Below are 21,335 nucleotides of genomic sequence, written 5' to 3' on the forward strand. Positions count from 1 at the left end.
GGGCTCTTAGCCCTAAATGGACTCCATCAGGGCGAATAATGACAAATTTCTATTACAATCGAGAAGATTTAGGTTTTCAAACATTTAAATTAAAGCAAACATTTTGATATTTTACACATTTGATACAAGTATTTTGGTTTATTATGTCCTTCTGCCTCATGATTACATTTCTTATGAAGAGCCCGAATTAGGACGGTTTACGCTAATTCAGACATTTTTATGAGTTTAAATTTGCAGATCTGTGAAAGTACAGTCATGCGCACTTAAGTTTTCTAATAATCCACCTAGGTTTATGCTTTTATTTTGATACATCCATCCGTCTGTTGGACAGTTCTTTAGAGTTGAGTGTAGTTGCAAGTTTCACATTGCAGTCATTAAGGAGATGTCTTAACGTCTGTTCTGTCTTCTGTGTTCTCTAAACTAAGGAGCGCATAGGCTGTCTTAACCGAACCACCAGTGATTCAGAAACTGCACTGCGCACGTCGTACACTAGAGGGCAGCGCTTCCAGTTCCAGTGTTGTTTCTACTGACTGCGTGCCTTTCGAGATGTTTACTTCTGCGGCTGTTTCCGCTTCCGCCGATTTCAGAGGCCGGAGTCTCTTGGGCTGAAAATATTATGTTTACGTGCTGAATAGAGGAGCATTTATATATCTGGTCACTTTCAGTGCTGAAAAGAAGGACGAAGGCGTGTTTGGGCGTTTTTCAGCAACTCGCTGTCGGCTCTCCCTCGAGTAGTTTGCATACCGGACTGCAAGCCAACCCTGCTTTGTAATGAGATGAAATGTCAACGTCAACATTACAGGTAGGATGGACACTTCAGTGTGGACATTTGAGACCAGAGCAGGGCCCCGACAGGCAATATAAGACTGGTGTTCCGCTGCTTTCATTTGTTTAAACCCACGGCTCATTCCGTTGTCATTGGCTTTGAGTGTGATCTGGAGCAGAGGCGAGCTTCAGTCCTGGGCTGCCTGTTGTATTATTCAGTTATTTTCTTTTTTGTCCATTCCGAAGTGGGCACAAACTCTGAAACGCAGGATTTGAGATGACAAGCCTCACATGATCTTTTTTTTTTATGTTTCCAAGTTTGATGGTTGTTGGCGTGTGCATTCCGTGTTCGACTGGTTATCTCCCACGTGACGACATGCTGGTTTCATGGTGTTAAATTCAATCCGAGTGACAGTGTAAACGTTCAGGAGAAGGACAGAACGACTGGCTTTACTCAGGATGCCCGTGCTATTGTCCTGGCTAATTTGTCAGGTTTAGATTACGTCAAATAAATAGATCGGGTTTGTCACGTTTTAGATTGAGAATAATTCCAGTATTGCTTAGTTAGGCTCATATATATATAAAATGAAGTGTGTGTGTATGTATATATGCATACTTATTTGCATTGTCGTGTTTTTTTTTCTTTTCGCTTCAGAAGCTCACTTTTTGGTTTATACATTATATTAAATTCCTTTAGTATTCCTCTGCCTTTGATTCTGGCGTGTTGCAAAGATGGTTGTGTATTAGAAACTTTGATCACAGTATGCTGATAATTTACCATATGCTATATGATGAACACAGTTCTTTACATAATTATGTGTTGTTTAAATATATTTAATCATCTGCCTTTTTATGGAACATCATACATTCACTACTTTAGCAAGAATAAACTGCAAAAAATATTGCAAGCAAGATATGTAGCCCCCTCACATCATGCTACATTGCACAACATTTCATTGGCATACCGATAACAAAGTATATTATTAGAACATAAAGAGCACCTTTCACAGTAGTTACCTTTACAAGAAGCTTTACAAAACAAAGAAAGATGCATGACCTAACAGCACAAAATATGTTGTGGATTATAATGCAATTTATAGCACCTATTACTGCAAGTGCATTGATTAGGAGCTTTACAAGGCAAACAGAAATTCACATCCAAGAAGCAAATGAAATAGAATAGAAAGAAGCATATGTTGTGCATTTCACTGTCAGCATTTTTTCAGGGCACATTACAAAACAAAACATTACAAAGTAGCATAAGACAGCAAATTACATTACATTACACTATGATATGTAGCACCATTCACAAGGAGTTCTGGTACAAGACTTATCACAAAGTTGTGCAAGAAAGCAAGGCATATTATGTAAAATATAAAAAAGTCAATTTCTGGGGATTTTAATAACCTGATTGAAATTGTGTTTGAAAATATTCATTCTTTTTAGGACCTGCTTAGTCTAGTTCAGGATTGTGAAGTAGATCGCCTTTCCCAGCAGCGTCAGGTGCAAGGTACAAACCAGTCCTTTATAGGGATTCCACTTGTTCAATTTCAAGTTTATTGTCATGTGTTTCTAGTTTAGTAAAACGTTTACTTGCATGTCTCCTCAGAATAATTGCAGCATTACAGTACCAACAAAACACACCAAAAAGCAACAGCATATGTAAAATGCAACCATCCATCCTCTGACCTGCTTCATTCTGAGCTGGGTGGCAGGGGAGCTGGAGATGGCATAGGGCACTTGGTGAGAACAATCCCTGGACAGGGTGGCAGTCCATCACAGCATAAACACACACAACACAGAGACATTTATATATAAAATATATGGATTAACACACACATAGTATTTGATATGATGCCTGGTTGCTCAGTAATCTTAAGACCTGTGGATAGAAGCTGTCTGTGATTTTACAGGTGCACTGGCCCCATTCATGCACTGCTGCACTCTCTCAACCAGGACCTAGATGAAATTGCCAATTAACCCAAACTTGCTTGTTTTTGAAATATGAGGGAAAATTCCAAACAGGAAGAATATTAAAGTTCTGCACACAAAGTGACTGTGCCATAATTGGAACTTTGTCCCCTGGGACAGACTGCTGTGCTATTATGATGCCCTTAAATAAAAATAGGTAATGTCATATATCATTAATAAACATATCGGTCAGCAGTGAATTAAGATGTTGCACTCTTTTGTTGAAACTGTTATTTCCCAAAAATTATGTGGAGATAAAGGGTGGATGAAATGTATTATAATAACACATATTTTTAATCAAGTTCAGATCTTTCTTTTTAAGCAGCCTCAATTTCATCCTAAAACTGAAAATATGTGCAACCTTTATTTAGTGACTGTAAAGTGGTCCAGTTTCTCCCTGAATGTTGACTTGCCCATAATTGGTTCTTGCCTTATTTTTATATATACAGTACAGTGCATCCGGAAAGTATTCACATTGCATCACTTTTTCCACATTTTGTTATGTTACAGCCTTACTCCACAATGGATTAATTTTTTTCCTCAGAATTCTACACTCAACACCCCATAATGACAACGTGAAAAAAGTTTACTTGAGGTTTTTGCAAATTTATTAAAAATAAAAAAACTGAGAAATCACATATACACAAGTATTCACAGCCTTTGCTCAATACTTTGTCGATGCACCTTTGGCAGCAATTACAGCCTCAAGTCTTTTTGAATATGATACCACAAGCTTGGCACACATATCTTTGGCAGGTTTCGCCCATGCCTTTTTGCAGCACCTCTCAAGCTCCATCAGGTTTGGATGGGAAGCGTCGGTGCACAGCCATTTTAAGATCTCTCCAGAGATGTTCAATCGGATTCAAGTCTGGGCTCTGGCTGGGCCACTCAAGGACATTCACAGAGTTGTCCTGAAGCCACTCCTTTGATATCTTGGCTGTGTGCTTAGGGTCGTTGTCCTGCTGAAAGATGAACCGTCGCCTCAGTCTGAGGTCAAGAGCGCTCTGGAGCAGGTTTTCATCCAGGATGTCTCTGTACATTGCTGCAGTCATCTTTCCCTTTATCCAGACTAGTCTCCCAGTTCCTGCCGCTGAAAAACATCCCCACAGCTTGATGCTGCCACCACCATGCTTCACTGTAAGGATGGTATTGGCTTAGTGATGAGCGGTACCTGGTTTCCTCCAAATGTGACGCCTAGCATTCACACCAAAGAGTTCAGTCTTTGTCTCATCAGACCAGAGAATTTTCTTTCTCATGGTCTGAGAGTCCTTCAGGTGCCTTTTGGCAAACTCCAGGCGGGCTGCCATGTGCCTTTTACTGAGGAGTGGCTTCTGTCTGGCCACTGTACCATACAGGCCTGATTGGTGGATTGCTGCAGAGATGTTTGTCCCTCTGGAAGGTTCTCCTCTCTCCACAGAGGACCTCTGGAGCTCTGACAGAGTGACCATCGGGTTCTTGGTCACATCCCTGACTAAGGCCCTTCTCCACCGATCGCTCAGTTTAGATGGCCGGCCAGCTCTAGAAAGGGTCCTGGTGCTTTCGGACTTCCTCCACTTACGGATGATGGAGGCCACTGTGCTCATTGGGACCTTCAAAGCAGCAGAAATTTTTCTGTAACCTTCCCCAGATTTGTGCCTCGAGACAATCCTGTCTCGGGGGGTCTACAGACAATTCCTATGACTTCATGCTTGGTTTGTGCTCTGACATGAACTGTCAACTGTGGGACCTTATATAGACAGGTGTGTGCCTTTCCAAATCATGTCCAATCAACTGAATTTACCACAGGTGGACTCCAATTAAGCTGCAGAAACATCTCAAGGACGATCAGGGGAAACAGGATGCACCTGAGCTCAATTTTGAGCATCATGGCAAAGGCTGTGAATACTTATGTACGTGTGATTTCTCAGTTTTTTTATTTTTAATAAATTTGCAAAAACCTCAAGTAAACTTTTTTCATGTTGTCATTATGGGGTGTTGTGTGTAGAATTCTGAGGAAAAAAATGAATTTAATCCATTTTGGAATAAGGCTGTAACATAACAAAATGTGGAAAAAGTGATGCGCTGTAAATACTTTCCGGATGCACTGTGTTTATATATATATATAATTGTCACGCTTGGGTCACAGAATTGCACAGAAAAACAGAGGAGGTTGAGGAGACTGGAATTTTATTCAAACACTGCAAACAAACATTTGTCTCTTTAAAAGGTTTTAAATGTGCTCCTTGACAGGATAGAGTTGACACTTCGTTTGTCAACTAAAAGTAAGCACAGGTATCTTCGGAGGAGGAGGAGAAGTATGTGCCAGGAGCAGGAAAAGTCTGAGAGAGAGAAGGAGAAGCAAAACAATCAATTCCAAACTGACAGAAGTCCGTACAAGCTTTTTAAGTAAGCGGAGTACTGCGCGAGAGGCATATTACGCGACAGAGCCGCCAGAAAGGTAAGGAGGAATGAAGGTAGTCTGTCAACGTTTTTCAGGGATTTTCCCAGCAGCGTCTGTATTCTGTGGAGGTGCGATCAGCTGTGCAGCTCACACCCCCTCCCTCAGCTTTTTTCATGTTTTCGTGAATCAAGCGACTCTCCAGACCAGGTTCAAACAGATGTAACAGGACATCAGCATTGACAGGTCGATGCCTGATTGTAAAACTGTAAGGTTGTAAGCCCAAGAACCATCTCATGAGACGAGAGTTTGTATCTTTTTGATGGTATAACTATTGAAGTGGAGCGTGATTAGTTACTAATGTGAAATTTCGTCCCCATAAGTAATAACGTAGTGCTTCTGCAGCCCATTTAATTGCCAAACATTCTTTCTCAATAGTTGAATAATTGTGTTCCCTGGGGAGCAATTTCCTATTCAAGGATGTGATTGGGTGCTCTTATCAATAAAAAATCTGGGACAGGACGGTACCTACACCAAATGCACTTGCGTCCGTCTGTTGTACAAAATCCTTAGAGAAATTGGGGTTCTGCAAAACCAGATAAGAAGACAAAGTGGTTTTCAAATCTGAAAAGGAACGTTCGCAAATTTCTGTCCATAAAATAGGGCGGTTTTTCCTTCCTTTAGTAAGCTCTGAAAGAGGGGCAGCCCTATTTGCAAAGTCGGGGATGAATCTTCTGTAATAACCTGCAGGCCCCAGAAAAGTGCGTACCTGTTTCTGTGTTTTAGGCCAGGGGTAAGCAAGCATCTCTTCCACTTTTCTCAACTGAGGATGAAGTAAACACCTGCCCATGGAGTAACCTAAATAATGAGTTTCAGACATACCCAATTTACATTTCTTAGGGTTAGCAGTCAAGCCAGCCTGTCAAGGACAGCCTGAAGACGTTCTAAATGCGAATGTCAGTCATTGCTGAAAATCACCACATCATCCAGGTATGCCCCAGAATATTCAGAACGAGGACGCAATATCTGATCCATCATACGCTGGAAAGTTAGAGGTGCCCCATGAAGACCAAACGGGAGTCTCGTAAATTCATAAAGTCCGTCAGGAGTCGCAAATGCTGTTTTTTCACAACTGTCAGCCTCTAGAGGCACCTGCCAATAACCCTTTGTGAGATCTAGCGTGGAAGTATAGGTAGCCTGACCCAGTTTTTCCAACGGCTCGTCAACACGGGGCATTGGATAAGCATCAAATTTAGAGACATTATTCAAGCGCCTAAAATCGATACAGAAGCGAACCGAACCGTCTTGCTTTGGGACTAATACGATTGGACTACACCAGTCACTTTTACTTTCACGAATTACACCTAATGCCAGCATCTTCTTGACTTCTTCGCACACAATATTTCTTCATGCTTCTGGGATTCGAAACGGCCGCATCTGTACCTGGACACTGGGTTCAGTAGTGATTTTATGTTCTGCTAGGTTAGTGATGCCTGGCAAGTCTGATAAGACATCAGTGTTCCGTTCAATCAAAGTTAATAATTCTGACTTTAGTGAGCCAGTCAAATTGTTACCAATGGCAACATCGGTCTGACAGACAGCAGCTAAGGAAGTATAAATACCCTGCCGATCATACCATTCCTTCAAGAGATTAACGTGTAAAATCTGAAACGGTTTGCGCCAACCTGGTATTCTAACTTTGTAATTTACTGGTCCCATACGCTCCTCAATAATGGCAGGGCCCTGCCATTTAGCTAGGAATTTGTGCGGGTCAGACGGAACCAGTACCAAAACACGATCGCCAGGTTTGAATTCGCGAAGCTTACTGTGCCTATCATAAAGACGCTTCTGTGTTTCCTGCTCGTGTTGTTGATGCTCCACAGCAATAGAAGAAAGCTTAGAAATTCTATCTTGTAACGAAACTACCCGATCTGCAAAGCTCGGCCAAAGAGCTGTTGACTCATTTCCTATCCATTCCTCCTGTACAACATCCAGGATGCCCCTCGGGTGCCTGCCAAATAACAGCTCGAATGGACTCAAGCCAGTGGACGCTTGCGGCGATTCCCGCACCGCGAACATAACAAAAGACAGGACAGAGTCCCAGAATGTAGGATCATTATGAGCAACTCGTCAGATCATTTGTTTTAAAGTCTTGTTAAACCGTTCAGTCAAACCATTAGTCTGTGGATGGTAAACAGTGGTACTCAATTTCTTAATATCAAAGCTGTCACACAATTGTTTCATCACGCGAGAAGTAAAAGGTGTGCCTTGATCAGTCAAAATTTCTCTAGGGATGCCAATACGAGTAAAAATCCCGCACAGAGCTTTGGCTACAGCGGAGGAGTTGGCCTTTTTCAAAGCAGCCACCTCTGGATATCGTGTTGCATAGTCAACCAACACCAGCATATATTGATACCCACTTTTAGTCTTAGGCAAAGGGTCTACAATATCTAATCCCACCCTCTGAAAGGGGATTTCCAAAATAGGCATAGGGCAAAGGGGAGCCCGAGGAGGCTTATAAGTGGAGACGATCTGAAAAGTCCGGACATGAAGTACAGAACCGTTCAACATCTTTTCCCATATTCAGCCAATAAAATCGTTTTGATAAGCGATCTCTGGTCTTATCAGCCCCCAGGTGCCCTCCCAAGATGTGAGAGTGGGCCAGCTGCAAAAGAATTTCCCTATGTACTTCAGGTACAACTAGCTGTTCAATAAATTCCCCCATTAAATGGTCTGAAATCACTCTGAAAAGACAACCGTCTTTTTCTAGAAAGTGTGGAGTTTTCAAGCCCCCGGTATCACGCTCTTTTGTAATAGGAGTCACTAGCAGTGTGAGCCTGTTTAAATGCATATTCTTATGAGCCATCAGCATGCTGCAAGCGCACAAAATCCGACTGTTCGACTGTTCGCTAGTACTCGGTTTGAGTTCGGAGGCATTTGCAAAACCAACTTCTATCGATTGAGCTGGAGACAGGCAACATTCCTTTGCCAAGTGACCGGGTTGATCATACCGGAAACATCTTCGTTCAGCACCACTGCCGAAATATCCCCTGTGACGTCCACGGCCATGGCCGCCTCCCGCGTCTCCAGGAACGGGCATCTCATTAACAACTGCGATTCCCGGAGGCTTTCCCGATGAAACCCGATGATCAGGTCCTGAAGTTTGACGATGTTCAGGTCTACGGTCAAGGTGACGAGAATGCCCTGGGCTGTCTCTCGGATGTTGTAACACAGCATACGGGGCACCAAATCCACTGCTTTTTCTCCAAGCAGTGTGAGAACCTTCTAAACGTTGAGACACAATCGTCAGTGATTCAATATTCTGACGAAGAAACTCATCGCAACCACTCCTGCTACCATTTGTCACGCTTGGGTCACTGAATTGCACAGAAAAACAGAGGAGGTTGAAGAGACTGGAATTTTATTTCAACACTGCAAACAAACATTTGTCTCTTTACAAGGTTTTAAATGTGCTCCTTGACAGGATAGAGTTGACACTTCCATTTGTCAATTAAAAGTAAGCACAGGTATCTTCTTCTTCGAAGGAGTATGTACCAGGAGCAGGAAAAGTCTGATAGAGAGAAGGAGAAGCAAAACAATCAATTCCAAACTGACTGAAGTCTGTACAAGCTTTTTAAGTAAGCGGAGTAACGTGTGAGAGGCAGAAGGTAGTCTGTCAATGTTTTTCAGGGATTTTCCTAGCAGCGTCTGTATTCTCTGGAGGTGCGATCAGCTCCGCAGCTCACAATGTATATATATATATATATATATATATATATATATATATATATATATACACTAGCCATGTGCGCCCAACTACGTTGCGCATGTTAAAGTTGTCTGTGAAGGGCTCCCTGTTTAAACGCGGCTGCCAGTCGTGAACTGGGCCCTTCGTCGCACAGCATTATGATTTTTTATAAGGGAAACAAAATTACAAAAGAAAACCCTCGGACATTGATTCGATAGGAACAGCCTACTCGGAATCACTGTCCGAATAGTAATTATGTGGTGGTGTAGGAGCATTTCTGCTTCTCTCTGTTCACAATCTGTCTCGTTTTCATGACGCTGTCGTTTCCTCTCACGATCTCTTCACAACCTTTCTCCAATCTCGCAGGATGCTTTCTGGCAATCCAAAGAGTAAGGCAATATACACGGAGCAATGGTTATAAAAGGGGGACACATAGGTATCCAGGCTCTTTAAAGCATAAATACTGACATGTAAGCAAGCCACGGTACAACTGTGAGACGCGCAGCATTCACCGGCTACAACGTAACAATAATAATTTCCGGAATGTGCTGTTACATTGTCATTCATTTTACCCACTGTCTTTCTTTCATTCATATGTTACGTAGGCACGTACCTTTTATCTTCGGCAATCTCATTCTCTAACCAGGCCTCAGGAGCTAACCAGCGTAACACTGTCCACCACCCCTTTCGTTATTCCAGCACATTGTTGACATCCGTGAGTAACAACAACGTACTAAACTGGAAGGTGGTCTACGCATGCATGGAATTCGCGGACAAACAAAGATCAAGATCCAAATGAAGATTATATATAAAGATTAGTTAATTTAAAGCACAACAATTTGTTTAGTTTGAATGTCTGTGTTTTGAGGTGTGACTGGAGTACTACAGTCTTCAGTAGTATAAGCCTGGAGGAGATTCTTAATGCAATGCCTATGTTTTAGCTGTCTATCTACTGCCATCTAGTGCTTCTTCTTCTAATTCATTCGCAGACAAACAAAGATCAAGATCCAAATGAAGATTATATATAAAGATATATATATATATATATATATATTATATATATATATATATATATATATATATATATTTATATATATATTTATATATATATACAGTACTGTGCAAAAGTTTTAGGCAGGTGTGAAAAAATGCTGTAAACAAAGAATGCTTTCAGAAATATAAATAATGATTGTTTATTGTTATCAATTTACAAAATGCAAAGTGAGCGAGCAAAAGAAAAATCAAAATCAAATCAATATTTGGTGTACCTACCTTTTGCCTTCAAACCAGCATCAATTCTTATAGGTACACTTGCACAAAGTCAGGGATTTTGTAGGATTCTAGTCAGGTGTATGATCAACCAATTATACCAAACAGGTGCTAATGATCATCAATGTCACACTTAGGTTGAAACACAGTCATTAACTGAAACAGAAACAGCTGTGTAGGAGGCTTAAAACTGGGTGAGGAACAGCCAAACTCTGCTACCAAGGTGAGGTTGTGGAAGACAGTTTCATGTCATTGCAAGATTGAGCACAGCAACAAGACACAAGGAAGTTATACTGCATCAGCAAGGTCTCTCCCAGACAAAGATTTCAAAGCAGACTGGGGTTTCAAGATGTGCTGTTCAAGCTCTTTTGAAGAAGCACAAAGAAACGGGCAACGTTGAGGATCGTAGACGCAGTGGTCGGCCAAGGAAACTTAGTGCAGCAGATGAAAGACACATCAAGCTTATTACCCTTCGAAATCGAAAGATGTCCAGCAGTGCCATCAGCTCAGAACTGGCAGAAACCAGTGGAACCCAGGTACACCCATCTACTGTCCGGAGAAGTCTGGCCAGAAGTGGTCTTCATGGAAGAGTTGTTGCCAAAAAGCCATACCTCCGCCATGGAAACAAGGCCAAGCAACTCAAGTATGCACAAAAACATAGGAACTGGGGTGCAGAAAAATGGCAGCAGGTGCTCTGGACTGATGAGTCAAAATTTGAAATATTTCGCTGTAGCAGAAGGCAGTTTGTTCGTCGAAGGGCTGGAGAGTGGTACAATAATGAGTGTCTGCAGGCAACAATGAAGCATGGTGGAGGTTCCTTGAACGTTTGGGGCTGCATTTCTGCAAATGGAGTTGGAGATTTGGTCAGGATTAATGGTGTTCTCAATGCTGAGAAATACAGGCAGATACTTATCCATCATGCAATACCATCAGGGAGGCGTATGATTGGCCCCAAATTTATTCTTCAGCAGCACAACGACCTCAAACATACAGCCAAAGTCATTAAGAACTATCTTCAGCATAAAGAAGAACAAAAAGTCCTGGAAGTGAAGGTATGGCCCCCACAGAGCCCTGATCTCAACATCATCAAGTGTGTCTGGGATTACATGAAGAGACAGAAGGATGTGAGGAAGCCTACATCCACAGAAGATCTGTGGTTAGTTCTCCAAGATGTTTGGAACAACCTACCAGCCGAGTTCCTTCAAAAACTGTGTGCAAGTGTACCTAGAAGAATTGATGCTGTTTTGAAGGCAAAGGGTGGTCACACCAAATATCGATTTGATTTAGATTTCTCTTTTGTTCATTCACTGCATTTTGTTGATTGATGAAAATAAATGTTTAACACTTCCATTTTTGAAAACATTCTTTGTTTACAGCATTTTTTCACACCTGCCTGATACTTTTGCACAGTGCTGTGTATATTATATATATATATATATATATATATATATATATATATATATATATATATATAATATTAGTGCTGGGCGGTATGACCACAATTCTATATCACGGTATTTTTCAAAATTATACCGGTTTCACGGTATTTTTTTCCCATGCATGAGTGGATGTTAACCACATTTTCCACTGCAATTACTGTAGTAGACTGGCTAAGAATAACCTATTCCACTGTCATGAGAATTGGACATTGTACAAAAAAACATTTTAATGTGCACACAACTATTAATACAGGTTTGCATGGCCCCATAAAGTGATAGTTTTCAAGGGGGTGGCACTAATGAAGAGAAGGAATCACATTGAATGACAGTTGCAGTCAAAATATAGAACCTTTTTATTGAACAAATTTTGCAAACAACTTGAAACAAAAATTTTTGGTCCACATCCGACCTTTTAAAACCAAAGTATCTCTCCAGGCAACGGACGCAACTCCTTTTTTTGGGCAAAAGGTTTTCTATGTCATCATGTTCAACTTTATCGTCTGCTACAGTTTCGGAATGTTCTCTGTCAATTTTCACCGCGCAATACCTACACTACCGCATGTACTCCGTTGCATCCCTATTTAGCGGTGTAGCAGTGAAAAAGAGCCCCTGCGCAACACCTCCACTAACGCATGTACTCCGTTGTAACTGTTTAGCGGTGTAGCAGTGAAAAAGGTTGCCCCTCAAACAGTTTCCCGCTGCGCCATGTTCCGAACGTTGTTTAGGCAATTTAAACTGGTGTTGCGGTATAAGAAAAATCCATATAATAACAAAAATAAAAAACGGTTTTCGGTATGAACCGGTATACCACCCAGCAGTAATATATATATTAGCTCTATGAGACATCATAATTGGATTAAGAGGCATCAATGACTGGATAAATTGATAGGGTGTTTAAGGAAAAAAATCATACAAACATTATTCAAATTTTGAGTTAGACATCTTCTGTATACAGTTATCCCAGTTTGCAACCCTGTAACCATTTTTATGTTTGACATACAGTTTTTTAAATGACTGAGGCAGAAATGGGCACCTAGAAATTAAATTACCACTCCTGTCAACTAAATAAAGGGAGGCTGAATACTGATTTCCTCTATTATTACAAATGTTTGATGGTGAATGTTTAAAAAGTCTAATAGTGAACAAATAATTTTTTAAAAATAATGTAATTCATGTAATGGATAAAGTTGTCAGTTTGTGCAAAAGTAGCTGTATATAGATAATCAACTCAGTTAAATGGATAATTAGTCAGTCATTTGAACTCCAGTAGGCTTGAGAACATTATAAACCTAACTTATTTTGGCCCTAACCATCAGAGTTAAGATGCCACAACAAACTTTTAGTGCCATGATCAAAGTAAATAACTGAAGAGAATAGAAAAGTAATTGTTGATATCTCAGTTCTAAGGCTCTGGGACTCTATTGAATCACAGTGAGAGCCATAATCTTCAAATGGAAAACCCTAGGAACAACAGTTAGTTTTCTCAAATGTGGCTTACCTACCAAAATTGTATCAAAATCACAGTATAAAGTCATCCAGGAAGTTACTACAAACTTAAAAAAAAATCCATAAAGAACTCTGGGAATCTCATGATTCTACAATTTAAAAGACACTGGGCAACTACACTTTCTTTAGAGTGTAACAAGTGAAAGCCACTGCTAATCAAAAACATCATAAAGTGTTGAATCTCATTTGCCAGTAAGACATTAGATTATCCTTAAGCCTTCTAGAGGGATGTTCTTTCTACATAAGCAAAAGTTGAAACTTTTTCAATGACTCATTAGATGTTCAGTCATGTGGGTTGTAGTGTAATGCTCCCTCAGGACCTGGGGCCTCATGTATAACGCCGTGCGTAGAACTCACACTATAACATGGCGTAAGCACAAAAGCGGGATTGTGTGTACGCACAGAAAAATCCAGATGCAGGAATTTGTGCGCACGCAAACTTTCACGTTCTTCCACTACATAAATCCCGATCAGCGTGAAAAGTAACACACGTGCACGCGCCTTCTGTCCCGCCCCAACTCCTCCCAGAATTACGCCTCTTTGAATATGCAAATCAATATAAATAGCCTTCTGTGAAAAGACAATGGGAAAAGCACAGGGGAAAATATAAGAATTTCAGTGAATACCAAGTGGAGGCAAAGGAAAAACGTACTATTTGTTGGTTTAAACAGTGGTATAATCAACAAAAGAAAGTTGATTGAGTGACAGAGTGTCGGAGAAACTCGAAAGATCAAGTTCACAAAGTCGCACAGTGCCCGAAATAAAGAAATCACATATCAAATTGCCGTGAAAAGGTGAGTCGTAGCCCACCGTCTGAGTGTCATATGAAAGCTTATTAGGATACAGACAAAAAAAAATAGGCACACAGTGGGGAAAAAAGCACGAAATGTCAACTTTAATCTCAAAATTTCCACTTTAATCACATAGTTTATTTTGCCATTAAAGTAGAACATCATAAACTTTATTTTATCATAAAATTGTTTATTTTACTAGTTTCTCAAGTAGCACGTTAAATGCTTTGTTCTGTATTTGATCTTCTATGTGCTGTGTGTGTGAATCACTACCTGCTTCTGTTCTTTCTCTTTCTCTGACAGGACACAGAATTCATTACATTCGTGATATTACAGATCTCTGAATAATTAAAATACTGAGATGTACACGTGATATCATTTTCATGATGATAGGAATGAAAGCATGTTATTAAACATGGGAACACGGTGGCGCAGTGATTGTTCATATCTCACGCAAGAGGCTTGCTGCGCCATGCGCGACCTTCAAGGAAATAATTTATTACAGAAGTACTCTCTCTTTTAAACGAACCTCCAATTCCTGTCCTTACTTTTCTTTCTCCAAATGCCCAATTGCCACACAGTCAGCTCTGTAATAGACGTTAAGCCATCTGTAAGCTTAGAATGCCGATTCTTCAAAACTTTTAAGGAACATTGAAATATCTTCGTAGTACATGTTTAATTATTCTATCCGTCTATCTTTCCAGTGTCGCGTCAGTGCAAGAATACAACGAAATGCAGGAACAATCCCTGAACTAGCTAGCGCTGCGGCACCGTGTCCTCACATGTTTAATTATTAACAATACAGATTATTTAAATGAAGTTAAAGTTTTATCTGTATAATATAATCAACATATTTTATAAAGTGGCGCAGGTTGTGCAATATTATAACTAGTGCAAGTTTACAGTGAGGTAATTGTACTTATAACTAAACAGTTCTACAAGGAGCACTTGATGGACTGATTGAGTGCGTTTAGAGTTCTTGGGATGAAACTAGTGCTGGGCGGTATACCGGTTCATACTGAAAACCGTTTTTTATTTTTTTTATGATATGGATTTTTCTTATACCGCAACACCGGTTTAAATTGCCTAAACGACGTTCGGAACGTGGCGCAGCGGGAAACTGTTCAAGTGGGGACCTTTTTCACTGCTACACTGCTAAACACAGATTTGTTGCCCTAGGGCTCTTTTTCACTGCTACACCAAATAGTGGGCGGTAGCATAGGTATGCCGCGCGGTGAAAACGGACAGAGAGCATTCTGAAACTGAACTAACAGTAAAGTTGAACATGATGAACAGAAGAACTTTTGCCGAAAAAAAGGAGTCACGTCCGTTGCCTGGAGATAGTTTAGTTTTAAAAGGTCAGATGTGTAAATACTGTTTCTATACTACTGGATAATACTGCAAGCCAAGTTGTACTTGTTTTATTTGTTTTCAATACAGTGTAATGTACCTGGGTACTGTGTAATAGTGTGACGACATGTTGACTTTATTCTCAACATTTCCACTTTAATCTTGACGCTTATGACGAGAATAAAGTCGACATGTTGACTTTATTCTCGACATTTCTACTTTATTCTCGCCGTTTATGTCAAGATTAAAGTCGACATGTTGACTTTATTCTCGTAATTTGTCATTAAAGTAGAACATCGTAAACTAAACTTCATCGTAAAATTAATATTTCATTTAGTAGATTTTCTTAAACCCCGTCATAAGTTATATAGCACATTAAATGCTTTGTGTTAAGTGATTCTTAAACTGACTTCTTCTTGCACTAAGAGGAGGCGCCGGCAGCGATCGCCGCACAGAATACATTCACTTCATGATCTTCCTGCTCTCTGAACATTTAGAATGCTAAGATAAATACTTAATATAATTTTCATGGTGAAATGCATTAAAGCATGCATTAATCATATGGGGGCATGGCGGCGTGCCTGCCTTGCATTTGCATGTTTTTCTGGTGGGTTTAATCGGCGTGCTTCAGTTTCCTTTCTAAGTCATGTAGGATGTGGCATTTTGTTGTGCTATATTGACCCTGCTAGTGTATGTTTTGCTTGTATTCATCCTGCGATGTGCTGGCGACTCGTTCAGAGATGGGCGCAACTCTGAGTGGATGGCATAATTAAACAAGTATAACGAAGATATTTTTAAAGTTCTGAACACTCCGTGGGCTAAGTTTATAACTAGTTTTAATTTCACAAAGACGTTTATCGTGTGGTGCATTGGTTATGTGGTGAAAGAAAAAGGAAGGATAGGAACTGGGGTTTTGGTATGTCAGATAGAGACAGAATGCATGCAATAAAGATAGCCCGCTCAGAAGAACATGCATTGAATTCTGTGTTCGTGTCTCCGACCAGCAGATCACAAACCCAACATTTACACAATATTTACAGTGGTGTGAAAAACTATTTGCCCCCTTCCTGATTTCTTATTCTTTTGCATGTTTGTCACACAAAATGTTTCTGATCATCAAACACATTTAACCATTAGTCAAATATAACACAAGTAAACACAAAATGCAGTTTTTAAATGATGGTTTTTATTATTTAGGGAGAAAAAAAATCCAAACCTACATGGCCCTGTGTGAAAAAGTAATTGCCCCCTTGTTAAAAAATAACCTAACTGTGGTGTATCACACCTGAGTTCAATTTCCGTAGCCACCCCCAGGCCTGATTACTGCCACACCTGTTTCAATCAAGAAATCACTTAAATAGGAGCTGCCTAACACAGAGAAGTAGACCAAAAGCACCTCAAAAGCTAGACATCATGCCAAGATCCAAAGAAATTCAGGAACAAATGAGAACAGAAGTAATTGAGATCTATCAGTCTGGTAAAGGTTATAAAGCCATTTCTAAAGCTTTGGGACTCCAGCGAACCACAGTGAGAGCCATTATCCACAAATGGCAAAAACATGGAACAGTGGTGAACCTTCCCAGGAGTGGCCGGCCGACCAAAATTACCCCAAGAGCGCAGAGACGACTCATCCGAGAGGTCACAAAAGACCCCAGGACAACGTCTAAAGAACTGCAGGCCTCACTTGCCTCAATTAAGGTCAGTGTTCACGACTCCACCATAAGAAAGAGACTGGGCAAAAACGGCCTGCATGGCAGATTTCCAAGACGCAAACCACTGTTAAGCAAAAAGAACATTAGGGCTCGTCTCAATTTTGCTAAGAAACATCTCAATGATTGCCAAGACATTTGGGAAAATACCTTGTGGACTGATGAGACAAAAGTTGAACTTTTTGGAAGGCAAATGTCCCGTTACATCTGGCGTAAAAGGAACACAGCATTTCAGAAAAAGAACATCATACCAACAGTAAAATATGGTGGTGGTAGTGTGATGGTCTGGGGTTGTTTTGCTGCTTCAGGACCTGGAAGGCTTGCTGTGATAGATGGAACCATGAATTCTACTGTCTACCAAAAAATCCTGAAGGAGAATGTCCGGCCATCTGTTCGTCAACTCAAGCTGAAGCGATCTTGGGTGCTACAACAGGACAATGACCCAAAACACACCAGCAAATCCACCTCTGAATGGCTGAAGAAAAACAAAATGAAGACTTTGGAGTGGCCTAGTCAAAGTCCTGACCTGAATCCAATTGAGATGCTATGGCATGACCTTAAAAAGGCGGTTCATGCTAGAAAACCCTCAAATAAAGCTGAATTACAACAATTTTGCAAAGATGAGTGGGCCAAAATTCCTCCAGAGCGCTGTAAAAGACTCATTGCAAGTTATCGCAAATGCTTGATTGCAGTTATTGCTGCTAAGGGTGGCCCAACCAGTTATTAGGTTCAGGGGGCAATTACTTTTTCACACAGGGCCATGTAGGTTTGGATTTTTTTTTCTCCCTAAATAATAAAAACCACCATTTACAAACTGCATTTTGTGTTTACTTGTGTTATATTTGACTAATGGTTAAATGTGTTTGTCACACAAAATGTTTCTGATCATCAAACATGCAAAAGAATAAGAAATCAGGAAGGGGGCAAATAGTTTTTCACACCACTGTAAGTTAAACCTGTGCGATAGCTATTCATACATCCAGTTTTTTGGAGCCTCATCACACCTGCCATAAAGTTCTCTACACTGAACATACACCTGGGGACCCCTTACTGCAAGGGAGCAGCACTACCGCCTCACTACAGTGCATGTGTAATGCCTGCTTTAATGCATTTCATCATGAAAATGATATCAAGTATTTATCTTAGCATTCTAAATTTTCAGAAAGCAGGAATATCATGAAGTGAATGGATTCTGTATGGTGATGGCTGTCTTCTCTTAGTGCGGAGGAAGTCAGTTTAAGAAGCGTAGTGATTAACCACTGGGTCGGGGAACGTAACACAAAGCATTTATTTAATGTGCTGCATTAATTTATGACGGGGTAAATTAAGTGATTGATTAAACATTGATTTTAGGAAGAAGTTTAGTTTACAACATTCTACTTTAATTATGAAGTAAACTATGAGAATAAAGTGGAAATGTCGACTTTGTTCTCGACATATAGTTTGTTTTTTTCTTCCCAGTATAGCTTAGCTTGAAGCAAGGTCCATATTAATGCAGTTTGCCTAAATGATGGTTCAGTTGATAAAGATGTCACCACCAAGTTGCACTTGTTTTATTTTATTTTAATTTGGTGAATACTGTGTAATGCACCTGGGCTTGAAGTCTTGAAGTAATAGTGCAACTATCAGTAATAATACTATTATTTATTTTATTGTTATTATTTATTAGTTTAAATATTATGCAGTTTAATGATGGTAAAATTGTTTAAAAAGTCACTTTAATGTGTCAGTGGACAGAGATTGTTAACATTAACAGAAAGTGTAGTTGGTTTACAAAAAATATTTACTATTTATTCCTTTTCTAAGACATATTCGGTGCAATACAATTTTTGACAAGCACTTCTGGATATTTTACTAAGTCTAAATGCCTCTTTGTATGGTTGAAAATATGTTGTCAAAATTATAGTTTGTTTTTGCAAAATTTGTTCAATAAAAAGGTTCTATATTTTGACTGCATCTGTCATGCAATGTGATACCTTCTCCATCAGTGCAACCCCCTTGAAAACTATCACTTTATGGGGCAATGCAAAACTGTATTAATACTTGTGTGCACATTAAAATGTTTTTTTTTTTTTGTACAATGTACAATACTCTTGACAGTGGAATAGGTTATTCTTAGCCAGTAATTGCAGTGGAAAATGTGGTTAACATCCACTCATGCATGGGGAAAAAAATACAGTCGAATACCGTGAAACCAGAATAATTTAGAAAAATACCGTGATATAGAATTTTGGTCATACCGCCCACCCCTAGATGAAACCTTTTCTAAACCGCGAAGTCCGTACTGGGAAGTCTCTAAAGCGTTTTGCCGTGGCTCAGGCAACGTCTGCTTCATGCTGTATACCGATAACTCTCTTTCCGATCAGCTGCTGCTGTGATTCCAAGACTCAGATACAGTGATATAAATACTCCGAGTGGTGCAGTGAGAGTAATATGGAAAAAGATGATCTGCTGTGGCAACCCTTAACGGGAGCAGCTGAAAGAAGAAGAAGATGCAGTGAGAGTTACAACGCTAAAGCAGTTATGGTATTTGGAATACTATGGCTATTCCCTGGACCATTATATTGCTACAGGTTAATTACAATCAGATGCTTTACACTGATAAACAATATGCAGTTAGTTTCAGTGTATTTATAAAGCCGCGTCAGGAATGTGGAGCTAAGAAAGAAAGGGTGACCACACAGGAACAGTAGCACTGCTTTAAAGCTGGGTGCCGCCAGTCTGCAAAACCGAGTGGAGAAATTGCATACGCCAAGGTATGAGTTACCGTGGAAATGTGCGTGGCTTTACGCCAAGTTTAGGTTTTATACATCGCGATTTGAGCGTGGAAACAGGAGTATGCAACATTTCTGTGTGTACGCACCGTTTATACATGAGGCCCCTGGAGAGTTAATCGAATTAACCTTCAGTTCTGCTCTGTATGAAGAAATTCTTAAGAAGAATGTTCAGACATCCATATTACTAAACGAGAATGGTAAACCGGATATGGATGCAGGGACCTGCCCGTGCACGCAAAAGACATAGTGCGCAGGCGCCACACAAAGCCCCCCTCCAACTAACAGAAATCGCAGGAGACATGGTGCGCAGGCGCTACACAAAGCCCCCCTCCACTAACAGAAATAAGAAATGTGGCAACGCACCCATAGCACACAAAAAAAAAAAAAGGAGTCAGACGCAGGTGCCACACAAAGCCCATAGCACACAAAAAAGAGGAGTCAGACCCACGCCCCAGAGTGAAATGGGACAGACTACGGAGTACACACACTAACATAAATAAGAAATGACACACAAAGCCCCCCTCCACTAACAGAAATAAGAAATGAGGCAACGCGCCCATAGCACACAAAAAAGAGGAGTCAGACGCAGGCGCCACACAAAAAAGAGGAGTCAGACCCACGCCCCAGAGTGAAACGGGACAGACTACGGAGTACACACACTAACATAAATAAGAAATGAGGCAACGCGCCCATAGCACACAAAAAAGAGGAGTCAGACCCACGCCCCCGAGTGAAACGGGACAGACTACGGAGTCCACAAAGGGTCACCCATCAAGCCCGAGATTACCGCTCAAAAACGAAAGTGCAACCGCAAGCAAACACCCGACATCATACAGAAACCCCACAAATACGGACAAAACAACATATTTGAATCACATTAGTCCCGCCCCACAATGAAACGGGACATACTACGGAGTCCACAAAGGTTCACAAATCAAGCCCGAGATGGTACGGAAAAAGAGGAGTCACCCCCCCGCACCAGAGTAAAACGGGACAGACTACGGAGTCCACAAAGGGTCACACATCAACCCCAAGATATTACGGAAAACGAATTGTGGTACGGAAAACGGCAGATACTACGATAGGAGCATTCGCCTACAACGCGCATCTGAAGTCAACGTACACACTACACAGCATAATCCACTGCAGCAATGTACAGAGACATCCTGGATGAAAACCTGCTCCAGAGAGCTCTTGACCTCAGACTGGGGAGACGGTTCATCTTTCAGCAGGACAACGACCCTAAGCACATAGCCAAGGTACCAAAGGAGTGGCTTCAGGACAACTCTGTGAATGTCTTTGAGTGGCCCAGCCAGAGCCCAGACTTGAATCCGATTAAGCATCTCTGGAGAAATCTTAAAATGGCTGTGCACCGACGCTTCCCATTCAACCTGATGGAGATGGAGAGGTGCTGCAAAGAGGAATGGGCGAAACTGGCCAAGGATAGGTGTGCCAAGCTTGTGGCATCATATTCAAAAAGACTTGAGGCTGTAATTGCTGCCAAAGGTGCATCGACAAAGTATTGAGCAAACACTGTGAATACTTATGTACATGTGATTTCTCAGTTTTTTTATCTATACTAATAAAAGGCAAAGCCCTCACTGACTCACTGACTGACGGACTCACTGTAATT

The 21,335-nt window shown here is 40.7% G+C and overlaps 1 protein-coding gene across 1 annotated transcript in view; it reads left to right on the forward strand.

Moving 5' to 3' along the window:
- The first annotated feature begins 558 nt into the window (after positions 1 to 558).
- Positions 559 to 21,335, forward strand: part of vps4a (vacuolar protein sorting 4 homolog A) — an 80,109-nt gene continuing 59,332 nt past the window's right edge. The window contains exon 1 of the mRNA XM_028809889.2: positions 559 to 802. Coding sequence (XP_028665722.1) covers positions 782 to 802 — 21 coding nt within the window. The 5' untranslated portion in view covers positions 559 to 781. The remainder of the gene's footprint in view (positions 803 to 21,335) is intronic.

This window comes from Erpetoichthys calabaricus, chromosome 9 (assembly GCF_900747795.2).
Source record: "Erpetoichthys calabaricus chromosome 9, fErpCal1.3, whole genome shotgun sequence".
Taxonomy (NCBI): domain Eukaryota; kingdom Metazoa; phylum Chordata; class Cladistia; order Polypteriformes; family Polypteridae; genus Erpetoichthys; species Erpetoichthys calabaricus.